Genomic DNA, 27,734 nt, shown 5'->3' on the forward strand with positions numbered 1-27,734 from the left:
AAGAGCGTCAGATTTACAAGATACAGCGAGAGAGCAGAGCTGAGGCTGGGTAGGGTACAGGTTAGAGCCGCACGCAGACTGCTGATATACTAGTGATTGTTTTTTAATCAGTCCACCCCACTTGGTTCTTTTTCCCTCCAAAAGCACAGTTGCTGAACAGGCAGCTGTACATTTTTAAAAGGTTGGACTGGTCTGTGGGGGTACAGGGGGAGTCACCGCATGGTGCCAGGCACTTGAGCAGTGCTGTTTTCTCTCATTTCAGCGAAAGCTCAGGCTGTCCCATCTGCCTTCCACTCACCTGTCCCTCTGAGCTGTGGCGGTAGTCCTTGTCACCTCCAGTACAGAATAAGTTCAGTCTAAAGAGAGCCCAGAGGCTGTCCCTCTGTGTCAGGGAGAGAGAAGACCTGCAGCAGAGCCTTTTTAATGTACGTCTCCTTTGGGTGGTGGAGTTTCTTTGGATACACAAAGAAAAGTTGCCAGCCTCTCTCCGTGGTATTTTCTCATAGGGATTTGTTGCTGCAAGTAATGATATAGATGGCCTCATCCTCGTGGTTGTTATACTTCAAATCTACAGGAACCTACAGATCTCATGAAGCAGCCCAGCTAGCAAGGTGCTGTTATTAGGCCATGCAGGGCAGACAAGGCAGCAGGGTGCTGCCACCTCCCTGTCCTGCTCAACCGTTCCATTGGTGTGTGAGGTCCAGCAAGCCACCAGTTCACTGTCCCTCTGCAGGGCCGGGTGTTTGCAGAGGAGCTTACACTGACTGCGCCAGTGTGGGAATGACTCCCAGGTGTGCAAGTGCGATTCAGGGGGGTGAAATCATGGCTGTGCCCCTGGGTGCAGTGGGAAGGCGCAGCACCCTTGCAGTCAGGGTGCTGTGCCCACAAATAAGGTCATCCCCGCAGAAGCAGCTGCTGAGCCCTCTCTCGGGCCACCTGCCTTCCACCTTGCCCGGCATCCATGTCGACCAGCCTCAGTAGGGCCCAGGGAGCCACTCGCCCCTTGCGTGCAGCTCATTATGGTTATGTAGGGCTACACAGCCCCGACGGACAGGAGCAGCGAGGGAGCGGGTACCCCAGCAGCTCTGCATGCCCAGCTCGCCTGCACCAAGAGCGTGAGAGGGTTCACTTCACTGCCATCTGCGTCTTGGCCACCACTGTTTAATAAAAAACTTGGTCCTTTACAGGCTTGTCAAGGCTTGGCATTAGCTCCACAGGTGTGAGGAAGCACAGGGATGCCGCAAAGCAAGCTGTAGCAATTTGCAAACCTGTGTTTCATGGACCAGAAAGGCTGTTGCCTTAGAATATAAGCGCAAAATTGGTGAGGAGCTGTTACAAATATATATGCTGGCTGATAAAACAAATGTAGGTGATTTGTCTTTGTTCTGCACCAGCTTAAATGCTTGCATCCCCTGCCATTGGCAATTTGTCTTGGTTCTTTTAAATTCCTAAGTGGATTATAATTTTTCTTGTGGTATTATTTGACAACAGTCATATTTCATGGCTTTACTGCATTCTTTGGATAGTTAGAATTTTTTTAAGGAAAGGAGCTCAGTAAGAGGCGGCCATCTCCAGGGCATGTCGTGTAATGCGGACGCTGAAGACATAGCTGAAAATGTTCTTTGTATTTTTATTGTAGTTTTTATCCTCAGAAAATACAGGATTTGACCTATGATGGTTTGCAGCATCTAAAGCACATTATTACCCCAATGCCAGATGCAAATCCTTTAAATGCTGTAGCATGAGTAAATTCCTCAGCATCTAATGTACTGCAGTGACTCTGGAATACTCAGTCTAAAAGAACAGTGAATTCTCAATATAATGAGGATGTTTTTAAGCTTTTCAGACACTAATGGGCTCAAAAATATAGGCATAAAACTTAGCTTCTTTGCTTTTATCTATGCATAAATTCCTGTCATGGAGTATGTTAGTATAAAACCAATAGGGATCATTTCAGTATCCATTTACCCTGCTCCTAATATTATATTATTGTTTGTTAGTTCATAGAAATATGCCATATCTAATTAGGTAAGTAATGATTGTACTTAGCATAGGAATTGCAGCAACATAAGGAGAAAATAATCACACATTGCAATATCAAAATAAACATTTCTGTCCTAAGACTGTTGTCAGGTGATGTCATACCATCTGTCCTACTGTACCCGCTCGGAAATTTTGCTGCAGCAGCATCTGGTACTTTGGCGAGCTCTGCAGACAACTGTGGTAGCTTTACAGCTGCCTTTAACTTTGCCTTTATATTTAAACAGTATTAAGACTTCATGGTCCATGTTCCTATAAATGCGTTTGCTTTTACTAAAGTTTGGATATGGAACAATTTGTATGTTTTCCTGGTTTGCAGAATAAGGTACAGTGTGTGAATTGTCTTGGGAATTTGCAGTTGCCAAACTATAAAATACACATCTCCCTTCCTCCTTCACTCCACAGCCATCTTTGGCCCTGGGAGAGAGACGCCCCCCCTTTTGGGGAGGACACTTTCCTGGGCACAGGAGAACCTGAGCCATCAGTTCTGTGCCTACAAAAATGTGGTTATTTGTACAACCTGGAACAACTTCAGCAGAGAAGAGTGAGAGGAGACAATCCCAAAATAAATAATAACCTGGTCACTAACAGTGGGAATGGTTTTTCAAGCCCTTACTCTGAACGAGGGAGAGCAGAGAGATGCTTTGGGGCATCTCACATCCCCAGGGAGAGCACAACTGCTGGGCACCCCTGGGCAGGCTACGGAGGGTGCTGGGGGCACCATGGTGCTTTCTCGTATTATTTTGCATTTTTTGTTTTGTTTGTTTTGTCATGTTAAAATGTCTCCTTAGTCCACTTTTGCCACTACTGCATAAAGTAACATGCTAAATCTGACCGCAGACACTGTTATGGTAGTCACTCATGGTTGCCAACCAGTACGATGATTTCCTGTATCGTATGTAAATGGTCAGCGTGCAAGCTAGACCAGCGCTGGGTGAGGGCTAGCTGGTACACGTTCATGGGCACGGTCACTCCTGCATGCATGCATTCAGCTCCCCACCACCCATTTATTTCTCTGCCATGCCTGTTTTCCTCTTCAAGGTAGAAACAGCTTCTTTGGATCAGCTCTGTCCTTTTTGGGCTCCACATGCGCTCAGTAAAGGCTGGGCAAGTTTTCCACTTGCCCACAGAAGAAGCTGGGATCACATTCTTTTGAAAGAGGGCTGCAAGGAAAATCCATGGAACCAGTGCTCTCAGACTTGGACTTGCTTGTGCAAACACCTTAATAAAGTGTTACACTTTCCTTTTTCCTTCCACAAAATTAAAAAAGAAATACAACCCTGTAAAAAGCACGTAACGTATCTCATTTTTGGCCCCATACACAGATCAGTGTTCTCTGATTCTAAATTCAGATTTCACTGTGGTAGATGATTTTTAAATAGATTTCAATTTAATTTCCTAAGTGCAGAAATCTAGCCAGTCCATTTCCTTTTCCCCAGAGTTTTGGACATCTGTTAGGGAAGACTCTGCTTACACCAAAGGAAGGCTCTGAGTGGATGTCCAATTAATTTAGATTTGTCATTTCAATTTGTTCATTCGGCAGGTATATTGTAAACAAAATAGCTTAAATGAGGTCTGCTTTGGGGTTTTAAATATTTTATTTTTGCGTAGCTTTTGGGAATTGCCCCTTATATACAGCATCTGTTCAATATGACAGGGTTTTCTAGCGTTCATTGACTGCATATCAGCTTTCCTTTAATTGAGTTAGCAAAATGTTTTGTGATCTGCATGGTTAAAAACCCCAATGTTTAATCCTGCCACTCTTGAGCTCCTTCAGTCTGCTCACAGGACATGGTGAGCTGCTGATTGACTAGCAGAGGGTCTTTGGGGTTCGTCCTTCCACTTTCATTTCAGGTGCTGGAAGGTGCTCTCATCCTGGAGAAATGGCAGCCCCTGAAAGACCATATTGGACTCAGTAGGGGGCTGCTGTGGACTTCACTGGGCCAAGGATTTCCCCCAGGCAGGAAAGGGGTTGCTGAGGTGACTCCCGTGATTATAATGAGGTGCGATGGGGTGAAGTTAAGAAATAGGAAATTGAAGCTGAATGTGTTTTGGCAAAGATGGTCATCTATAGAGCTAGCTCCCAAGGAAAGTGGTAAAAGTTTGGCTCTTTAATATTACATGGGTCAAAATACTGGAGGACATGCAATGAGGACCACTTCTATAGTAACAGCAACACAAAGTAACTGGCCTTCTTATTATTGTAATTCTGGAGTTAAAAGAAAATCCCTTCTATCTCTTTTAGTTAAGGGGCATTAGCATATGCTATAGATAGAGGTTTGGGTTTTTTTAATAGACAAACAGGAGGTGTATATGTGTGGGCTCTGTGGCACTAGCAGAAATTCAGGCTCTGAGGACATGGGACAGTAAAAGGCATGGTTTAAAGAGGCAGAAATAGGCTTTCCTTGTGAGCATAGTCATCTTATTATGCTCTGCGAAGGGCTCTTTATCACTGTGCTGCCGCTGGGTCTTTCAGTGTAAATTACTCCCTTGAAGATGACCGTGTTTTGTGGTTTGCAGTAGGGACACACGTTTTTTGATGTTGACCCTTGTTCACAAGGGGCTACGACACAATCACTAAGTTGTTCATGGAAATCATACTGCAGAAAATCATAGTCCCAGGAGTAATGTGCGAGTCATTTAATCCATCAAAGCGCGCTACCCTCCGCAGCAGCACATGCGGACCTGTGCCTTAATAAACCTCTGTTCTTTTTGTACCGCACTGATTTTCCTGTTTCTTTCTTGCAGTACAATAAACACCTCTTCGTACACATTGGACACACTAACCATTCTTACAGTGACCCGTTGCTTGAATCGGTGGACATTCGTCAGATTTATGACAAATTTCCTGAAAAGAAGGGCGGTCTAAAGGAACTGTTTGGGAAGGGGCCCCAAAACGCTTTCTTCCTCGTAAAATTCTGGGTGAGTAAGACATGACATGGAGAACCTCTCTTGTCAATAAGGCCTGTGTTTAGTATTTAGCACCCTTCGGGGTGCTTGTGGAAATTTCTTTTGTCGTCATTTAGAAATGCAAAGCTGTATATCCTTCAGGTAGGATGCTGGCCCAGAGCCACTCTTGTTGACAGCTCCACAAGAAGTCTGTGTTGCAGACAACATGCAAAGGCAGATGCGTGCCTCAACTGTGCTTGACACAGCTGCTGGGCAGGAGCAAACAGGTAACGAGAGCCCTCATTTGTAAATGGGGAACTGCCATCTAGTGGTCCAAGAAAAAATGGGGAAGCACAGAAATGGAGACTGCTTTTTAGTGTTTCAAATGTTGAACTCTTGCCAAATGCAAATACTACAAGTATCAGTCCTGCAAGCAGTCCACGCTTTTGCAGAGAGGACCAAGCAGGATTTGAACCAAGTGTGCAGCAGGATGACTGTGAGCCTGGAAGGGTTCCAGGGTTTTTCTTAAACATTTTTCGGTTGCTAGAGCACATTTGCTTTCCCCTTGCCTTTTTGTTGGTCAGCCATGGGACTGTGCTCCAAAAGTTATATCTGTTCATATCAGTTGTGAGCAAGAGTGAAAAAAGAATTTGAAGGGAAGGCTGAGATGTTGTATATTGATCTAGTTGTGATAAATTTCATTGATACATCAGATTTTTCTTATTGTATTTACAAAATCTCATGTTAGTGATGTTAAAGGTTCATCAAAAAGGATCATCAAATCTCCAGACTGGACCTTATGCTTATACTAAAGCTTTTTCTACTCATTAATTTGTTGAGGTGGTTTTTGTGGTATACTCCTTTTCATTGCAACAGTTATCATCTAAACATTTTAAAGTTGTCTTTTAAAACCTCCATGAAAGGAGCACATTCAGGGTTTAATTACAGAGTGGACAGATTGAGGCTGAAACCAGAAAAGGTTGATCTGGAATCACTGTTTATGATCAGATTTCCTGGTGTTTATTGCTTTCAGTTAAATTTATCTATGTGACCTGAAATACTCTCCATCTTGTACCTATCCCAGACTTCATACCTTGCCAAGAGTTTCTGTGGCACCAGATTTGGAACTGGAAACTGGGAATGAGGGAGACTCTCTTTTCTCAAATCTGGGTGTAGAAGAGAGAAACCACTGAGCAGGACCTGTGCTGGACTGCAGAAAAAATCCATTGAGAAATTCATGGGGCTTAAAACTGGGCATGGGAGCTGTAGGCCAAGCATTTGAGGGCTGGCTGAGCAAAGAGGCCAGGAACAGGAGGCAGCAGAGAACTGAGAACTGAAATACAGCAAGCACCAGGAGCCTGGAAAAGGCAGGTGAGAATGTAGGGTCAAAAAGAGGAAGGCAGTGGAAAGAGGGAGCATTTGGGATAAGGAGCCTGGGGGGAAACAGGGATGAAGGCACAGAGCAGAAACAGGTATGTGAGAGGTGGGAACAGGACAAGCATAAGGGCTGAAGAAATCTGGCTGCAGAAGAATAGAGCTTGGAGGCTAAGGGTCTGTGACCACTAAATACATTTCCTTGCAAAACTTGGGCTTGAACTGAGGACCGCCATCTCACCAATCTACTATACTTGCGAAACCTGCTGGCAAAATGAATGTCACCTCACTTGCCTGTTCTCAGTTCCCACAGAGAATGACAAGCCTCAGCCTTTAGATTAGACATGGAAGCAGCAGAGATTTGTGATACAGTCATTGATGTATTGTATGTTCTGCTTTTCTCAATGTGGAAACCGATTTTCAGGCATGCTGAATGGTCAAAGATGTATCTAAATCCAGTAGAGATCTTCTTTGGATCATTAAGGTCTGTGTTGTTCTCATGACTTTGAAAATTCAAGTGCCAGCATTCTCTGCTTCATCTCCTACAAGAAGTGCACACCTTTAACACTCTTGCCTCAGTTCCCCATCTGTGATATGGGGGTGATACCATCTCTTCACCCCAGGTGGTCACTGAGAAATCAAACTCGTGGCTGTTTATAAAGAATCAAGATAATGCCATGAAGAAAACCTTTATAAAATTAATAATTCTGTGTTCAGCACAGGTTTTGAGTAGTGTGCAGGAAATAGGGACTGGGCCACACTGAATAATGAAGACAAAGTAGTATTGTATAGATGCTCAGAGGGCGAGTTTGCAATCATGTAGCTAAAGACTGTATCATGATGCAGTTCAGCAGTCAGGGTGTGCAGACAACTTCAATCCAACATTTCCTAACCTCACTGTGCCTTCCAACATAATGGTCTCTTAATACAATTTTGTGTTGTATTTACTTAGAGATTAAAAAACATACAGTGCTAACATCCTTCGGAGTTATACATTAAACATGTGGTGAGAATGCCTTCCTGAGCCATGACCTTAAAATAGGCCAGTGGATTTTCTCTCTCATTGGGTGAGTGAGGCAGAGGGAAGGTGCCAGGGGCAGTGTTTGGGTGTAGCGAGAGTCACGATGAATGCACTTCTAGGAATAAACTTCACACCAGTGCCCCCCATCTAGAAATATGTATAGGAAAAACAGAAGATGGCTGTGTAATTAGTCATGAGAATTAGATCCTAAACTGTCGGCTCGCTGTCCTTAATTTCTTTCACCCCAATAGGACATTTCTTCAGAAAAAAGGACGCTGTTCCCATTTTTATGGGGAGTGTTGAGAAACTGTTCTGAACAGTCATATTTTTCCAGTGTAAAGCTGGCAAAGGTTGCTGACAATCTTTTTGACCTTATCAGTAACTTCAAGTTTATTAATATGAAAATAGATTAATTTTTGTATTCTTGTCCTTTTAAATTAAGAATCCACTTCTGAATCAGTATCTACTCTCTCCTTATCATCCGCTACCTCCTCCTACTCTGAAAGTTCAACTTCTCACATGTTCTGTTCATGTTGCACGGTTATTGCTTACTTACAATACTCTCTCTCACCCTTTATTTTACTCTCTCTCACCCTTTATTTAACCATTTCCCCCTTCCCATCCTTTCTGTTGTCTTCTCCCTTCATTATCATTTAACCGTCGATAGTTCGCTCAGCACTAAGCCAGTGCATCCTAGCATCAGTGTCCAGTGACAGTCCACGTTTTGGTGGAATTTGATTGTAACGTGAGTAAAAGAGGAACATGAATTTGTGTTGGGCCAATAAGTACAGGTGAGAAAGCACTGTAAGGAGAATCAACAAAAGAAAACCAGGGACTCTGAGTGAAAGAAGTCAAGGGAAACAAGAGAAGGAAAGCAGGCGGGTGTCGTGGCATGTGGAAGCTTGAAAGTGAAGGTGAGGATTTGATGCCAGAAGGGATGGTGAGCCTGTAAACGGATTTAAAGAGAAGCTGGCGTGTTGCTGGAGGCAGCACAAAGGGTATTTTGTTTAGACGTTAAATCTAGTGTGGAAAGGAAGGATGGGAAACAGGAAGACCAAAGACAAGCACTCGAATTGAGGATGACTAAGGCAAAAAGTGGCTTAGCTCTGGTAGCCGGAAAGAGTACTCCTCTTGCTCTTTCCCATTTAGTTCTGCTTGAGGCTTCTCAGCAGCAGGGTTTTCCCTGTGATAAAGGTAATAAGGTCTGATTACAAAAAAGTGGGAGGGAAAGGTCTGAGATCTTGCAAGAAGACATTTGGTAATTGTGGAGTTGACTTCGCAAAGCATCACAGGCATGGAGTACAAAGCAAAGTGTTGCTCTGCTTTGCAGAGGTTTATTGGTTCTTACAGATTGTATCTCCTGTGAAATACAGCCTGATGCTGGGAATGGATGAGCTTCTGGCCTCAGTCCTAGTGACACATCTGGACGTCACGCTTTTGGGCCTCTTCCTACCTAACAGTGCAGGAGGTATAAAAGGAAGAGACTTCTTTTACACCACCTCAAACAACCAACCTTACAGCCCTGCAAAGCAATTCCCTGGTCCTTGTCTTGCACCTTGAATGCAGTGACTCTTTTCTTCTGTTTATCCTAGGTAGTCACTGGGAACCAGAGAGTTCAGGGAAGTCACCCCAGAGACAGGCTTTTACAGTAATAGATAGAAGGAGCTTCACTTGGTATGTTGTGCACTCAGTACGATGAGTAAATAAGGAACAACGTACTAACGATAGAGCACAGGAAATTTGTGTGACAATGATATGAAACCGGAGATTACAGGGATAGAAAATGAAAACAAAAATAAATGTTCTTAAATAAATTTAAAAGTTATTTCCTAGAACACTGACAAGGAATTCGGACAAGGCTGCAGAATATCTGCAGATGAAACCTTTTCCTTGGTGCAGGTTGAGTGCACAATCCTGCTTCTGTTACCTTAGTCACTAGCAAAATAAACCCAATCTATGTAAAACAATCAGGTATGATTCATGGCATCTAATCTTAATCTGAGTAAGGTCAACATACCCGTTGGTTAGTTTGTACTTAAGCTGTGTTTGTGACTTGAGAAAAGCCCTGAAGTTTTCTGGTCTTTGAAGTTCTGATTAGCCTATCTAAAAGCTAAGTCAACACATGTTGCCTCTATTGGGGTTTTTTATTGGTTGAAGTTCTACTCATATTTGATATCTAATGCTATCCCCACTGATTGTTTACTATTATTCTTAAATTATCTAATACTAAATAACACACTTAGGCCTCCTGAAAGAGTTCAAACTAAATGATAGATTGCACCTCCAGCTTCACCCAAAATATCTGTCTAAAACATTATTGCTGGCCTTGCCTTCCTGGCCCGCAGAGCGGATTGCCCAGTGCTCTGCCTCCCCTGGCTCTCCACTTTCTCTTGCAGGGGGTTGATGGTACGCCTGTCCCGCTCACACCACCTCCCTTTTGAATCCAGTATCTCTCAGCCACATCTCCAACAAATACCTTCATTTTGACTCTGCTGTTATGATCACATACACCTCCATTGACTCCTGCAGGGGAATTGCTCTAGGAAGGCACAACTCTATCTCCCTTTATGCCCCTGCTAGCTTTGCTAGCTCTGTAACTTGCCCCTATATAGTGCTAGTTCATCCGGCAAACATGTTTCACCACTAGGAGCACCTTTAAGGTTAATTCAGCAGTGTGTATCTGTCCACTGCAGCCTAGACTAAATTCTTCTGTTTTAGCTAGTTATTTCTCTCTCATGTTTTGCCTGAACCCCCGATCGCAAATTCTGAGGCAGGGATTCTTGTTTTGCATGACTTTTCTATGTAACGTACAGTATCGTGCAGTGGGTCCGTGCCTCCGTGGGGATCCATAGTGCTGGTGTAAGCACACCTTGCAATAATGTGGCTGTGGATTTTGTGTCTCTGACACTGCCAAATGCTCTGTGACTCTGAACTCTGACTTCTGCAGCTACAGGAACAGATATGGGAAGCAAATATATCTGAAAGGAGGAGGGATGTTTTCTAACTAGAGACACAGGAAAAAAACAGCTGATATAAATTAATATTGGGCTGTCAGGCTTTCTACTGATCTGATCCACTGGCTTTATTTTAAATGTTTGCAGTAGTTTGAACTATTCTTCAAACTGAGGAAAGCGTAGTCAGAGCTCAGTGCAACTCTGAAATAAAGACCCAAACTCATCTGAAGATGCATGGATGATATTAATTGATGTTTAAAATGAATGCCTCTATTTGCAGGAATCTGCAATGCAAACTAGGAGTTTTAGAAAGTAATGCATATTATAATTAGGGCAAGCTTTTAAAGATGCTTTGAAGTCCTAAACATTTTTGAAATTCAAATGTGGGATGGAAATAAAGGAATCTACACAATAAAGGGGCATGAAATTATGTCCCCCAAAATTTCACTGTTTTATAGATGTAAATATATGCCATAATTAGTGGTAAGTAACATGAGGAGGATGGTTAAGTTTATTCCTATTCTTATTCAAAACAGCTGTGGCATGAAAAATAATGCTCCTTCTCTTTGTGATACACTGGAACAAACAATTTACCCATGTAATCAGTGTTCAGAAATGGCTTGCGCCTGTGGTCTCCTCCCACCCCCTCCTGAATTTATCCCCATGTGCTTCCAGCCATCTTCAAAGGTGCAGAGATTCTTTGTGCCCTTCAATCACACACACACAATTGTGGCTACTGCCTTTTTTTTTTTCCTTTCTATGTTTACATGTAATTTATATTGCACAATCTAGAATCTTGGATTTCCCTCCACACACACAGACACACATGCACACTCGCCAGCTTTGACTGGCAAATGATCGGCAACTCACAAATGGGATCCATAATGTGAATGGGTCTATGGCCAGCATGCAAATGTATGCAAAACAAATTAGATATGGAAGAAAGCAGACATCCATTTTCTTTTCCCCATCACAACCCTCTCGGCACTCGGAGCTCACGTGGTGCTTGTGGAGGATCCCTTCGCAAATTGATGCAAGGGCATTAGCGCTTGAGGCTGGATAATGAGTGGAAGGGGCCGAGCAGCTGCGAAGCCAGAGCAGCTTGGCCTGTCCATCACAAGCCCAACCATGTGGCAGACCTGGACACAATTCCTGAGCTGCAGTGTAACGCGCGGTGAAACGTGCCAGCGACCCAGATGCTCCCGTTGGAAAAAATTGCTTCACAATTTGGAATCTCTGCTCTTTGATCACTCTTTGGAGAGGGGGGGGAGGGGGCATGATGTGGTCATATGAGTAACACACCTCCCTGCAGTCAGCAGTTGTTAAAACCTATATGTTGTTAATAAGCGACCTTATGTGCTTAATGCCAGTGTAAATTGTTCTGGCCCTCCCCAGATCCCACTGTTTCCAGGGAAGGATTTAGACTCTTCTCAGCAATTTTTGCTGGAGTTGCTTTTTTGTTAGCCAAAGCTGTTATTATTACACAAGCGCTCTACCCTCTGCCCCCCGCCTTTAACACAGAGCCTGAGAGCTCTTCTGAAGTGAATGTGAAGACTTTTTTTTATTTATTTTTACTCTTTATTTTGGTTGCAGCCAGCTCTGTTTTGGTACTTGCTCTGGCACACTGGCAGAGGCTTTTCCATGCAGCACGTCAAACACTTGGTGCTCTTAATATGTAATATTTGCAGTGCTACCCATTGTCAAGCTATGCTTTATTAATGAATTAATCATGCTCTTACACAACCACTGTACACAGGGTGCCAGAAAGCCGAGTGCCTCTCCCGCCTCCAAATGCATTCAGCTAATATAAATCTCAGCCTTTAGAAATAAATCAAAATTGGAGTTTTACTCTTGAAAGTAAAAAAAAAAAATAAATTCCATTTGGGTTTTTAAGTTGTTGGGGTTTTTTTCCTAAATTATATTGATCTTGTATTTTAAAATTCAATGACTAAATGGACTCCTGTTCATCACATGTAATCATACCATAATATTTGAAATGCCATCATATTTGAAATCATGCCAATATATTTGAAATAACCATTCAAAAAGTTATTTATCTGTATATGCTACAATAGTGCTCACCAACCCTAATTCCTGCAGCCATGGGTCAGAGCACAGTTGCATGAGAAGCTGTACAGAAGGGAAAGCCAGTTTACAGCCCAGGAGGACTTGCGATCTGAGTCTGAAATGCAAGAGAACAGCTAGAGAAAAAGTACCAAGGAAATAATGAGACAAAGCTGGTTGTAGCATGAGAGGCTGCAAGCACAGCGCTCCAGAAGCTTGACTGTTGTCCCATTTTTCACAGGGATCATTGAAAAATAAAATTATAAGGAGAGGGTTAATTGAGGTTAATAAGATAAATTCCTATATTTTAATTTTGCTATTATTATATTTATCTAGTCTTGCCTCTTCTGTAGTATAGGCGGTGAATGTCACTAAGTAATGTCTGCCTCTGGACAATAAGCCTACTTGACCTAGAGCATCCTTGTTAGTTAGATATTTAGCTTGGTTAAAAAAGACCCCAAGTAATGGTGATTCCATCACATTTGAAAATTATGCCAGCAGTTCATTGCCATCAGGGTTACCAGCCTCTGCCTTGTTTCTCATTTAGCTTTTGCGTAGCTTTAGCTTTCTGTCTTTTAATGTCCTTTTCTGCAAGATTTAATCTATCAGAAGACTCTTCCCCATGTAGCAACTTGTAGGCTATGACAAAGTCGTGGAAAAACTTCCCTTGGAAAAAGTAAGCAGTTGGAGTTTCATTAGTCATTCACTACAAAGGATGTTTTCCAGACCTGAAATCATTCTTGTAACTCTTTTCTGAATGCTTTCCAATTTTCCAACATCCTTTCTAAAATGTAGACACAAAAACTGGAATCAATATTGTAGTAAGGAGCCTGCTGAAACTGAATACCGGCGTAACACATCACCTTATTCCTGCTCAAAGCTACATCTACAAATCTCATAGCCACAGCAGTGCCCATTTTTAGCACAGCCTTTTTTTTTTATTTGGTAGTCTCAAAACCTTTTGGGGGTGGGCAGGGACAAATCCCCTGAATTTTAATTGTGACCTGCTTTTGTCAGTTCAAGAAATACAATTTTGCTTTCAGGTGTATGTGTTTAGACGAACCCCTTACTATGTAAGCCATAACAATATAATTAGCAAGTCTTTCACCATCATTTTTTAATCAAAGTTTTGTATTTTACCAGAAGTGATAGTCTTTCCTTCTTCTCTAAAGGTATTCAGCATGGAACAAAGCTTTCAACACCTGGTTCAGAATACTTCCTTGATGTGACAATCCCCTCTTTGCAATGTTACGCACTCCTTCCTAGTGTTCATGTACTCGGCCTCTACTGAAAAAATTTGAACCCAGACTGAGGGGCAAGATTTGTTATAGTGTGTGAGAACAGACAAAATTCTTTCAGTATTAAAAGAGGCTTTGGTGAAGCCTTCATTTAAGAGTATTTCCCGTTGCCAACTCTTATTACACTTTTTGGAGGAGTCTTAAAGCGTCAGCTCTCAGCTGTTTGTAATTAGTTGAACATGAAAACTGTTGTTTAAAAGGAAAAGTCTGTCTTTCCTTGAAAACACCTTTATTGTGTCCTAGACTAAAAAAAAAATCAAATAGCAAATAAAGATAATTCATGTCTATATTACCATCATGGGACTTTTGCAACAATGTTGTGATTGCATAAGAGTAAATCATGACATTTGAGTGATAATTTCAAACATTCCTCATTCAAACATCAGGGCCCCAGCCTGTATTTTTTGTATACACAGGACCCCTGGTGATTTCAGCAAGAGTTGGAAGAGCTGTGGGAGTGATCAACAGGGTGCCAGATGGCCACATGTGTTACTTTTCCAGGTTAAATGTCAGCATGTAAATACAACAATTAGAGTTTTCTTTCAGTGGGCTTCAAAATCAGAAGGCAGCAGATAAAAAGTTATTCTAATTTTTTAACTTTGTAAACAGTTGCTATTGCAGCTTGAAATGTAAGGTCTATGCGGTTGACCCTTTTGACAACGTGAAATTGTGAGGAGTATTTTAATTACAATTTCTTGAATATTTGGTCCATATCTGAAAGGAAAAAAAAGAAATTGTTTTGATAGTAAAATTGTAATTGTGGTAGCAGCAGGGATAACCACTTTTTAAGAGATTACTATTGTTGTTGCTGTTGTTATTTACAACAATGCAATTGTTTTATCAGAAATCCCTATTCTTTAGAAATTCCGGTGGAGCAGCTGTGGCATGGCTGATGGCTGCTACAGTTTGTCATGTTTAGATGTTTGTCATGTTTCAATTGCAAGCCAGCTGTGATGGCAAATTTCTTATTTACTATTAGCTTAGAACAATTTCTTACAGCTCACTGTGAACACACTGCTTTAGATGTACATTAAACATTAACTGCTGACCTCATGCAAATCATGTGCAAGAAACAAGGTGTAATAGCGATAGGATTTCTTTCTGTTATGCAAAATACATGACTATAGGGCTGTTTGTGTTACTGTGTGTAAACCTCAGGAGACTTCTCCACTGATTAATTTACCAAAGCCAGCCTGAAGTAATCTTAGACCTATGTCTTCTCCGTACCGCAAGCTAGCTCAGTATGTGCTATTATCAGCATATTGCCTCAGAATGTTGTACCACAAATAAGGACTGTAGACACTAAGTAGAATTAATGAGTTGTTGCCTAGTTAAAAATTAAATAGCAGTTACAAATGACCTGAACAGTAGTGAAGGCAGGATTATAAATGTTCCACACTAACTAGTAAATAAACATACCTGTAAACTGCGTTTTTAAAAAGTCTCAAGGTAGACATGAAAGTATCTGTCAAAATTTTTCTGTTACATTTCTATATTAGCAATAAAAACAAGCAGAGCTAGGCTTGCAAGTGAAACAACTGTGAAAGTGCATTTCCCTGCTAAAATGCTCATCTCAGAGTAAGTTAAAAATTCAGATGATTCTTCGATGTTACGCTGCAGTAGCTGATCAGCTATTTCCACATGAAAAGAAAATCCTGCCCACTTTCTCCTTGGGCACCAAAGATGTCAGCAGAGCTAATGCCTGAATCAACAAATCCAGCTGTGGATATCCCTAGACTCTGCCTATATCCATATTAGTGCTCTTTTAAGTTGAAGGCTTTTGAAAATGGGTTTATGATGACAAAGAGCACAGTGGCAGAACAGCTTCAGTGCTGCTGCAGGCCTGGGGAGGCCGGATTCAGCATGTGACCTGTGCCGTTGCTTTGTAGCCAAATTAATCATGCTGTGCACAGGACTTGGATTTGGATATAAATAATTAAAGGTAGCACTGTTCCTCGCTTGATCCTGCAAGTCTCAATCTCTGTTGCTAGAAATCAAAGGCAGCTGGATAGTTATTCAGGCTGCAGAAAAATACTGAAAGAAATCAAATCGTTTCAGTAATATTTTACTGGTGCGGTAGGCATGGCTCAGTGCACACACAGCTCGTGTGAAGCCTGTGAGTTGTGTCACACAGCTCCCTGAAGTCAAGTATTTTGCTGAATCAGGGCCATATGGCTTGACAGAGTCTTATCAGAGATCGATTTCCTGTGGCGCAGCTGCCTCCCTTTGCTGTGAGGATTTCATTGCTTTAAGAAAGGAAAAGGAGAAAGTGAACTATGGCCTCTCGGGAGCGGGATGGCTCGGTTGAATTTGAGGCCGCAGGGCAGGTTCCCTCCAGAGGAGTCAGCTCTGGAGCCAGGCTCCTCACAGGTGATCATTCCCTTTGCTCCAGGGACTTCATCAGCTATCTGCCAGACAAGAACATCACCTGTAGCCCAGGGAAATACTGAGGTTTTTTTGTTGTTTAAAGTTTGAAGAAATTGCGGCTTCCCTAAGGTTTTTACTGCAACAATTAGGCAGGTACTTTCCTGACAGACTTTTTCCACTGTCACTGTTGTCTCTATAAAACTTCCCCCTCTCTCCTTCATTTCTGAAAAGAACGGTGAGCTAATTACAGCTTATGCTACTGACATTGTCAAATGAAAAATAAAACCTTCAACATCTATTACTTTTTCCCAACAGGCTGATTTAAACTGCAACATTCAAGATGATACAGGAGCGTTTTATGGAGTCACTAGTCAGTACGAGAGCTCAGAAAACATGACAATCACCTGTTCCACCAAAGTCTGCTCATTTGGAAAGCAAGTAGTAGAAAAAGTAGAGGTGGGTGTTGTGATGGGATGTGTGAGATGATTCTCTGGTTCCCTTTCATTTTAATTAGGCTTTTCTCTCTCTTGTCTTTACTTTGCTCTTGTCTGTCTTTTCCTTCCTTCCTGAAATTTTCCTTCCCAGCAGTGTTTGGGTTCATTTTAAATCACCGTGTGAATGGTGACACTACAGTTAAGTAAAATCCTAGTTACCTGTTGCTTTGGAGACCCTCCTCCACTCTGCCTGTGGCACCCTTTGATGGGGAACCTGCAGCTGACATCAGTGCCACCTCCTCCATCACCTGGCAGAAAAAAGCTGAAGCAAAAATGCTTTTGCTCCCGTTTCCAAACACTTGGCCAGCCACGTAGCCTGTTTGGAACGATACTACAGTGACGAGCTACCCTCTATCATCTAGATTTTTTTAAACATTTTAAAGCTGTGGATGGTGTGTTATGTTTTGTCTATACCCATGCTTATTTTATGTTATTTTGTGCACAGAAAGGCATGCTTTCCCCAGTGACCAGAAGCTTTTGAATACAAAGTTGCGTATTTTCTTAACATGCAAGGGCCTTTATTTATTTTTTACCTTTTCTTTTCTAAGCACAGAACTGTATCGAGTGGTCAGGTAGCCAGTTGGTTTATTGTACAATGGTGCTGCAAGTTGTTTAACTTGTCTTCTGTGTACTAAGCCCCACACCCACATCTGTTATCTGCAATGTAGTTTTTGTACGGGTATTTTAGCCTAGAGCTGCAGGTTGAGTCTTTATAGATGTCCTGGTCACTGTGCATGTCATTCTTATTCTAAATATGTTTTCTGTGCATGGTGACCATAAAAAGGTTTTCCATCATTTCTATTATTCCAAGCTTATAGAAAGCCAAAAAAACCCACAAGCCATGGAGTAGCTCATCTAAGCAATTGGTAGCTGGGCAGCAGGAGTCCAAGAGTCACAGGCTTACCCTCCTTCAGCCCCTTGTGAGCCCCTGCAATCTAAATCAGTCTGGTTTTCTTCTGACTGTAGTCTTGCATCTTTCCGTAATTCATAAATTGCCTATTAAATCATGCAATAATATAGCTATGTTTGTATGTGTATATCTATGCATAAATACATGAGCTTATTTTTGCTATTCCCTTTGCAGACAGTTGCCTCAAAACTACTATAGAATCATCTTACCACAAAGTCTTCTGCTTAATTCATTTTTACTTGACTTGGACTTACCTTTGTGTAATCCTCATCTGTTCAGTTTTTTAATTCACAGGTTAGAGAACAAGTAGTGATATTATAACTTTTAATAATTAAGGGCCCTTGCATTTTTAGCAAAGCACTGCATAGCTCAGGCAGGGAGTTAGCAAGTAGGCGTGTGTGTGTGAGAGCCACTTTCTCTTTTTTCTGTCTACACAAAGAAAGAAAAAAACAGATTTAGTATTCACTTTTTTGCTATTTCTGAATTATCTTATTCTAAATGCTCTTTTTTTTTTTTTTTTTTTTAGACTGAATATGCAAGGTTTGAGAATGGCCGATTCGTGTACAGAATAAATCGCTCTCCAATGTGTGAATATATGATCAACTTCATACACAAGCTGAAGCATTTACCAGAGAAATATATGATGAACAGCGTGTTGGAAAATTTTACAATTTTATTGGTATGGACTCACTTTTTATTTTTCCATTTCTAAAAAACTCTCAGGCTTTGTATGGCTTGCTTAACTTGTAGTATTTAGAACCAGTTTCCAAATCCCTTAGTCATGTTGCTTACCAAACAAATCATCCCATTGACTTCAGAGTAATACTCTTGGAATTGTGCACTATAGACGCTAAGGATGAAAAGGCTAAGCTGGCTGAGAACATGAACAAACACCTTTGTTACTTCCCAAAAATTCAGCTTACTTCTCTTTTTTTCAAGCAAGTCTCTGGTGTTTGTAGCGAGCCCGAGGCAGTAACTTTGAACCATCCCATTCATCTAATGTGTTCTTACGGAGATGCCAGTTATAATACTGCAAATGTCAGTGGTGTTAATTAGTTCTTGGGCCAGGAAAGCATGCAGTAATGGGTACACCCAACAGGTGATCTAAAGCATGAAGGATGGTCCACACAGCGGCGTTTAAGACTGTTTCATCCAGTTACCCAGCTTGCTTTCACTGTGGCTTTGCAGTGGCACCTCAGCCGAGCACTTAGAGCCATGCGCTGCTGCTGCTGCTACCATAGTATTCAGGCAGGACTAACGGCTGGCGGCATGGGGAAGAGGTAGGGCCGTGAGCACGGAGCCACGTGCACCCCGCTCAGCTGCCTTTTGGCAAGCGAACACAAGGTGACAAGGGTGCGCTGGTTTCCCTTTGCTGAAGTGGGGCTCAGGTTGAGGAAGGCTGAGCCAAGACCACATGATGGTGCCTCATGGTCAAGCAGCCAGGGTGGGATGAATCTCAGGGCCCTCCGCTGTGAGCTACAGCCCTGTAGCTCAGCCCCCGAGCACATTATGTGAGCACAGTCATGGAGGTCAGTTTAAATTGCCAAAGAGAGAGCGAGAGGACACACATTTCAAACAGTCACATCTAAAGATTGTCTTTAATGAAGCCAGCCATTTCTTGTTTTGGCCCTGGTGTTTCCAAGTTTGTAATATACTGTCTACCTCTTCCTTCCCGTCAAACAGGTTGTAACAAACAGGGATACACAAGAAACCCTGCTCTGCATGGCTTGTGTATTTGAAGTGTCGAACAGCGAACATGGAGCACAGCATCATATCTACAGGCTTGTAAAGGACTGAGCAGTTATTTATATATACACTTCATTTCACTTCTTTATCAAAACACAGACTGTAAACCTCAACACTAAGTGGCAGTGCCTCTGGCCCAACTTTCACCCACATTTTTCTAAATCCTGTTTTAGTGAAGTAATTTTTAATGTGTTCATATATAATTGTAGCTGTGAAATTCTGGTACAGTTGTAAAAATTATTTCTAAAACTAAGTGTTCTTCAAATTTGTAAACCACAGTTCTTTGGGAAGACTGTATTTAAGAACCTAACGCCTCTGTCTGTGGAGGCCTATTTTTAATTCTGATAGAAAAATGTATGACAGAGCATTTGCCATGGGTAAAAACTGACAGCATTTATAAGAATTTATTTTGGGTTTTTTTCCAACATGAAATACTTGTTTTACAATGCAAGTGAAATTGAAATGAATCTTTAGCTATAACTGTAAATGAGTACACAAAGTTAATAATCTTTATAGAATTATCTTTGTAACTAATTAGGGTGGAAGATATGGACGAATGTAATTCACTAAATTATTTTTTAAAATGAAACGTTTTTCTGTTTGAAACCAAATGAAAAATATAGCCTTAAGAAATGCCTGATAGAAACAGACAGGTCCTAAAATTAGGCAAATTTTGTATTTTTTTCTCAACGCTAAAACTAATCTTCTAATCCATTAAACTTTCAAACAGGTATTGCAGAGAAAGAAAACATCATCCCTTACCCCTAACATATCTAGTGTATTTTAAAAGAGTATAAAGTTGTATTGTACTAATATGAAAATTTGATTATTTAATGAAAAAGATGGCTCATTTTGCAATAAGTAGGTAAATACTGAAGATTTAGACTCACATTATATGTAGTCTTGTGTGTGCAGTTATATTTTATATGGACAACTATGTTTTCTAATACGTTGAGTGAAAAACTTGCAACTGAAATTAACAGATGAATGGAAACAACTGACATTGCGACAGCATTGAGTAATTCGTAAACTGAAAGCAAAACACTAATGTGTTTGAAAGAAGAATACGTACACCTCTGAAAGGATCAACAGCTTTAATATCTATGAGACGCTAGAAAATCACAACCAACATCAGGCAAAGAAGACTGGAAAGTGGAGATTTTTTTTCTCCTTTTCCTCTTTATCATGGTGCTCTTACACCTCTCCCAGTTGTCTCTCCAGTTCCCACTGGCGAAGACCTTATCTGAAACAAACACGTTCGTATCACGTGGGGTCTGATGTCCTTTTGCATCCGGATGTGGTAGCATTCATCCTTCTGACATATTCAGGGAAGACTCCAGGAAGTGAAGTACAGCTGGAGACATTTTAATACTGTAAGGATTCAAACCGTGGATGTGGGTGTGAGTGAGTGTCTGAGGTACGCACATGTGAGAGAAGTAGTCTCATTCCTCCTGGCTACACCAGAGAGTGTCGCTCAGTTTCTTTTCTTGTGCTGCACAGCCAGCGCTGCCCCTCAGTTGCCCAAGCAGCAGTTGTTTCAGCAGGTGCTGGGCCAACAGCGGGTTCTCACACAAAACATTTGTCTGAAAGGCTGAGGGCTGCCCGGCCAAGCACAAGCCACCTTAAAGATCAGTCGTGAGGTATCGGCAAAGAGTATTCTTGGGAAGATCTTTTGCAGTCCTGAATCAAAGAAGTTAACGTTTAGCAGGTCCCTCCTCCCTGCCCTTTACCGATATGTGCCCATGCACAATTTAAGTCTAGAATTTACTCCCAGGCACAGTGCTGTAGTCTTCAAAAAAGCCAGTCTTTTTTTTTATATTACATTTCTGTATAGTACCCTCTGTTATAATTGCCCATTGTTGAATTATCTAGACTAGAATATAGCCTAGATGAGGCAGCAGGTTGCTGCACGTCTGCGTCAGACCATGTTCATACTTAACACTGGTGAGGACCCAGGTTAGAGGACGATACAAACATCACTGAGGGGAAGGGCGACTGCTTAAATTCCTTAGCCTGCCTCTGATCTAACTCTAGTAGGTGGATGATTGCTGTGATGTCTAGCTGTTACCTGCTTGTGGATATTAGGGCTGATGATCTTTTGGTTTATATTCCGTGAACTGAACAGAGAAATATGTCCATAGTAAGGTCTCTTTTAACACTCATTTTTAACACTAACAATCACATCAGGAAAAGCACTGCATTGTAACAGCCTAACGGTAGCCCTTTATTCTAAGCACTTGGTGTTACAAGTCAAAAACTACTTTTGTTTTATTTTGTTCTAAAGTTGTCTTTTATTTAGGGTTTGAATTGTGGTTTTGGTGATTTTTTTTTTTTTTTTTAATAACAAGCAAACTCTTTGAGGCATATAAAGTATGTAAGTCAATTTGCAAAACCAGGTACAGTTTTTTTAATAGAATCTGGCACACTACATATGCCATAACCATAGGGTATAAAAAGTCACGATGTTTATTGGTGTTCACATATGTAATATTAGGGAAACTACTTCCATCGTCTTTTCTTTATGCTTCTGTAAATGATCCATACCCTGTATATGTTAATTCTTAAAAGCCTTAATCCTTCAACTGTTCAGTGTGGGGTGTGTAGTCCAACAGGCTGCCTGTAAACTGTGAGCTCTTTTGTAAGCTGGAAGTACTTATCTTGTTACTGTTACTTTTTGTAGGAACCTTTTAATTGAGAGCTGCCAAAGCATTACAATATGCAGTGCCTTAGTATTATATTAGAAGTACCTTTAGCCTCTTAACATAAATTTTATATATTGTTTTATTAATTGGTTCCATTTTTTAAAATACCTGTATTTTTTCCCACAGAAACGCTCTTTGACTGCTTGGTCTAAACGAACCTTCTGTACAAGTCAGTCCCATTACTACGCAGTTAAATGTCTATACCAAAAGGAAAGGTGACAGATTCTTAGTCCTCCGTGAAAAGTGAATTGTATTAATAAATGCTGCCTTTTTAAATTTCATGACCAAATAATTAATTGTGACTCTTCTGCACTCTAGCATGAAAGTGCCTTTGGTTTGAAATTCCAGCTTAGAAAAGTGCTGCCATAATAATGACAATTTGTAGAGAGACCAAAAATATTTAGTTATCACCGTAATGCCTTTGGTTTATTGGAATAAGTTGAATCTACAGGCCTCCATTCACAAAAGAGCACCGTTTATAGCAAAGTCATTTTGCTAATGATCAACCTGCTGAAGAATAATCTACTGTTTGCCATTTCTGACAGCGTTGCAAACCAGCAACTGATTTGTCTGTGATATAAAAATGAAAACGATTCACATTTATATTCTCTTCATCCAGTTGTGCATCTGCATAATGAGAGATCCATATACTGCAGAATTTCAGGCAGTGGACAAATGTGACTTTATTGTTCTCCTCTAATAATATTTCAGTATCTGTGAAGACTTTTTGTTTAGACAGAAGATTTTGTTTACAAAGTTGTGCATGCTGAAAGTCAGATGCATAAAAGAAGATGAAAATGGGGAACAGACAATAGCTAGGGTAAATCCAATTGTGTGGGTTTAAGCATTGAAATGTTGAGTGTGAGCGTTGTGGATGAAGGTGCTGTTAGAGAAACTCTGGCCAGCACGATTCAAAACACAGGGTTGTTTTGTTTTGTTTTTCTCCCAGATGATGTCTTGGAAAAAAAAAATTAGCTCCTCTTAATAATGTCTCTGTATTTGATACCTTCTGTGAACGGGGGCCATACTGTACACTACAAATAAAATCGACGGGAAGAGGAGCAAGACTTTAAGAAAATGATTTTAGAAAGAACAAATATCAGCAAAACCAAAAGCTGTCAGAGGGATTATATAGTTGTGAATACAATTTTAACTTGATTTTTAAAGTATTTGATGAAAACTAAGATTAACTTTTTATATATAGAAATATTGTGACACTGTGTGGTAAATATTGTGATAATTCAAGTTCCCTGTCTCTAAAATATTATTTTTGTTATTCCTTCAAGGTCTAAATCTCACTTACCTCTATAAGACAAGTAATCCTGTTGAACTCAATGAGACTGAGGTAGGGCAAAGACACTTTCGCCCCACAAGTAGAGCATATCTTTTCAGTTATTACCAAACGTTTCAGCTGCACTAGTCAATATTTGTGAAAAACTACACTTCTGTCTCATTAAAATGTTAAAATAAGCATAACGGTACCATTTGGGGCTGTTAAAAATTACTACTAACAAATGTAGTTTTACTTACTTGAATTCCAAAATGATTTTATTTAGGTACTGCACCACTATTTTGAAGGAATTGCAGATATAATGCCTGTTTCTCACTTTCCCTTTCTACCGCAGCTACAGCTCACGAAGTTTGGCAGTAGCTTCTTCCGTTAAAACCTCCACGGTATAGGCTATTTGAAATAATGAAGGGTGTACATTAATGTTGAATGTAAGTAACTGGCCAGTTCAAGGCAGATACAACATTTGACGTACTAATCCATATCTATTTATTTTTCCACTGCAAGTCCTAGGGCATACTCGCTTTCTGAAGCAGTTCCCCTTACAGTTTTCCTGGATCACTCACTCAGTCGTACTGAGAAACCTTTTGTCTAGCCTTTACTTGACCCATACTGATACACGTACCCGGTCACGCAGCAGATGTGTATAATAGAGTCCGGTTTTGTACTTTTCTCAGGATGATCTCTTTCCCCCTCTTATCTTTCATAACGAGATGTTTAGCCCCCTAAAAAAGATTGAGGCTGGATAAGTCAAAGTACAAGAAACACTTTGGAAACACATCTTCATCTTTTAACTTTTCAGGTCATTCTTGCTGAGATCATGTAATTAGTTTTAGTGTGTAAATTAAATCTTGAATGCACTCAGTTGACTAAAAGGAGATGGATCCCTGTTACCTCCTTACAGAATATGTGTTTTTGTTTTTGTTTTGTTTTGTTTTATGGGCCTCTGATTCAGGCTCATGACTGCAGACAAAAAATACAATATGTGCCTGAAAAAAAAAAGACAAAAGAATTTTATAACATTGAAAACCTAAATAGCCTTTAATTCTTCAGTACATTTTATGTAAAACAGGTTGGGTTTTTGTTTTGTTTTGGGTTTTTTTTGCCATGTGCATTTGTTCACATTTGTAAATGACAATGGAATTCTCACTTTATGTTTATTTGTGTAATGTGTATAAAATGGGTTTGTGACTTAAGCATATTCATATATGGTCAGTGGTTACTTTAATATTGTACTGCTGCTGGTAACTTTTGATGTAGAACTTGCCTTTTGATGATAAAGTACCTCTAGGTTAGACAGGGAGGGAAGGCTCTTTGAAAAAAGTGAATGTTCTCCAATGTTTTCTTAACATATTTGCAGAAGCTTTCAAAAGGAGTTTCAGTCAAACCTCTTGGCAGTACAGTATTCTTGTATTTGTTATTGTCTGTGTGTAGGTACTGGTACCTTTTTTTGTTTAAAAATGTTTTAAGTGTTGGCTTTAAAGTGAATTTATCTTTAGTATGATAGTAATATGAAAATTATAGGTTTTGTGTGCAGAGAATTTTTTTATAAAGTGCTTTGTAAAAAAAAAAATGTATTCTAGCTTTCGCGGTACATATGTGTGATAACTTTAATATCCATGACAGTTAAGTGCAATTATTTCATCACTCTAAAAATGCTATTTTTGTGTCGGTTACTGCAGGTGTTTTCATGTCTTTGCAAAGTGACACATTTTGATGCCTTCTTGATAAAGTGGTAGAATTTTTGTAGCTTTCTAGAAACTTTGTATTCATACAGTATCGATTGAAAATAAAGAAAATGAAAGTGTTTTGTGCATTTATCTTAATCTCTTACGACAATCTCTTTTTTTAATGTTGGATGCAACTTTCAAAAGCATTTTCCAAAGTAGCACAAGGCCAGACTTGCAGCAGTATCTGTGTACCTCCCTAAAGGTGCAACGGACATCCATCAGGATTTACAAAAACCTGTAGGGATGGCACTCAGGGCTGGCACATCTGGAAGCTGTGTTCAACAACGAGTCCATATGCGTCCTGGCATTTTATTAACAAGAAAGGTGACCATCTCTACCTTGTATGTCTTCCTAAAGAAACAGTGGTGGATTTTTTTGAAACACCATTTATAAACCATACTATTTTAATGGGAAAAGCCACCCATCCCTCTTTATTCCAGAATCAGGAATGATCTATTCAAAATCTGAGGTAATAAATGGTATCAAATACATCCCTCACTTGGCAACTAGAACTGACTGAGGAACACAGTAGTTATCTGAGGTTGAGGTGTTTCTTCCAAAAGGACGCTGAGCTCTGTGGGAGCTGAGGTCCTAAAAATGTGACATTTTTCAAGAGACTAATTGCTAGTTTTTCTTAAACCACTTGCCGCTCAGCTAGCAGCTATACCTGGTATGATGAGAGGATGAAACAGGATCAACTTGCCTGCTGCATTTATGAAGTGAAACTACCTAGCCAGGAAAAAAAAAAGAAAAAGAAGAAAAAGAGAGTAAGAGGGATGTCCTGGATCAACTGAAGTTAATGGGAACATGACCAGGACTTGGCAGGGAGAAAAATAATGTACAGCTGGCTCATCTTCTGCTTCAAAAGGAGAGCAGTGGCTTTTGAATAAACCACATGCCCCTCCCACACACCCCAATTCTCCTTTTGGGTGGCAGATGTTCCACTGCCATTTTAAAATGCCAGCAGAGCACCCCCCACACGCAAGATGAATGGGTTGAGAACAACGCACAGACACGGTCTGTTTTGACCTTGTTTTCTCTTCTTTGTTCCCCATTAAGTATATGGCTTCAGCCCTTTGAAGTGGGTAGCTGTTTCAGAAGCAACCTGCTTCTTAATTAAGGTTCTGCTTCTTAATTAATTTAGGTTAAAAACCATAAACCTTCCACCTTTGGGAAAAATGTCAGGCAGCATTTCAGGCTGGGAGTCCCCATGTAACGTCACACCATTAGTTTATTAACCAGCTGCCTTCAGCAGAACCATTGGCCTCTCCCTGCGTAAGCACAGTCTGGTTTACGCGAACACGGCAGCATGGTCAGGGAACAAAGACAGACCGGTTACTCCGTGCCATTTATGAAGTGTAGAATGATGGGCTCTATGTGGTCCATGGACTTTCCTGTGGATTTTTTTTTTTTAAAGATGTAGCCTATTTGACACTACAAATACAGAGCACGTTTAATGCTCACAAACCCAAGAGTAAAAGGAAGGTTCAGAGCCAAGCAGTGTGTTAGCAGATGTCTGTAGTTCCCCCACACAGCTCTAGCTGTTCATCCCAACCCTGACCTTTCACAGCCTTACTGTTGTTGTCTGGGGCCCTGTGAGCAGAAACAGCTGAACAATCTGTTACACCAAACACTGGTAACTTAGCAACGTTCTTAAATAATTACCTACCTTGTAGAGAGGTGTGACACTTAATTGGTTAATGGTTGTAAATTGTTATATGATTGCTATTCTGTGAAAGCTAGAGCTGTGCTGGAGACACTAGAAACTCGGTGAAGGTGGGAATGGCAGGAGGGAGCGGGTAGAGAGACTGTACTGAGTGGAGGGAAAAACAAAATTGTAGAAACCCAGAGTGCAAGTGACTGTGAAACAAAAAGAGTAGCAGGATATTGCTTCTCAAAGAAAATGAAAAGCTGAAGACAGGAGAAAATAGGAAGAAAGGAGGAAAAGGATAAAGATAATTTGAAGACCAAAACCAAAAAAAGTCTATCAGAAGAAGGAGGGAGAACTAAAACTAAGAAAAATGCTACAACAAAACAGACAAACATTCACCTTCTAGGTCAGTGAATAGAATTGTTTGTGGGTGGTTTTTGTGTTTTTTTTTTTTCTTCACCTCCTGTATTGCTTCTTATTAGCCCTTTCCAGTTTTGGGACCTATCCTCTTTAAGCTTAAGGGAAAGGGCTGCTGTAGGCCTCCATGCTTGTGTGCCTTGTTGTGGTCACTAAAGCCCAAAAATCTCAGCAGCGAGGCACCCCGTAGCCTCCCTGATAGATGAAGAGCTGTCAGCTTGGTTTCAGTTGGAAAACAGAGAGCCAGAGAGAGAGTGAGTATGAGCAAGAGCCAGAAGAGTATCTGAAACAATCAGCTCAGCAAAGACACTTGAGTGCAAGTGACTGGCCTCAATTTATCCAGCACTGGTGATTTCTCAAGTCGCCTTCCTTCCATGTATGTGTGGGTTTGGGTGCATGTGCAGAGTCCATTCTAGGTTTAGGTTGATGAATTTCAAAAATGTTGCTTTCCATTCCCCTCACTCTATCCTAGAGGTGAGAGCATAAACAGCTAACCTTGATGTTATTGAACTGGAGCAGAACACACGCCCCCCCCCCAAAAAAAAAAAAAAGTTTTTTCATAAATCTGCTTCTGAACATCTTTATCAGCTGTTAGGGATGTCCACACACGGGGAGCAGTTTTGGAGCCTTAGGCATTATAGCTTTTCCCTAACTCTGGTACAGCTAATGTCCCACTAAGGACGGTGGTTGGGGCCATCAGAGCAAATGGTGCAGGAGCCATGATTAATATGTACATGTCCCTTTTCATTCCTCTCACTTACACAGTTCAAAGAGGGGATTAGTACGCTA

General features: G+C 40.8%; 1 protein-coding gene across 1 annotated transcript in view; it reads left to right on the top strand.

The window, feature by feature from the left end:
* Positions 1–24,963, top strand: part of TEAD1 (TEA domain family member 1 (SV40 transcriptional enhancer factor)) — a 161,914-nt gene extending 136,951 nt beyond the window's left edge. Inside the window, 4 exon segments of the mRNA XM_009334483.1 lie at positions 4,789–4,962; positions 16,323–16,463; positions 17,938–18,090; positions 19,095–24,963. Coding sequence (XP_009332758.1) covers positions 4,789–4,962; positions 16,323–16,463; positions 17,938–18,090; positions 19,095–19,208 — 582 coding nt within the window. The 3' untranslated portion in view covers positions 19,209–24,963.
* Positions 24,964–27,734: the final 2,771 nt, after the last annotated feature.

This window comes from Pygoscelis adeliae, unplaced genomic scaffold (genome assembly GCF_000699105.1).
Source record: "Pygoscelis adeliae isolate BGI_AS28 unplaced genomic scaffold, ASM69910v1 Scaffold171, whole genome shotgun sequence".
Taxonomy (NCBI): domain Eukaryota; kingdom Metazoa; phylum Chordata; class Aves; order Sphenisciformes; family Spheniscidae; genus Pygoscelis; species Pygoscelis adeliae.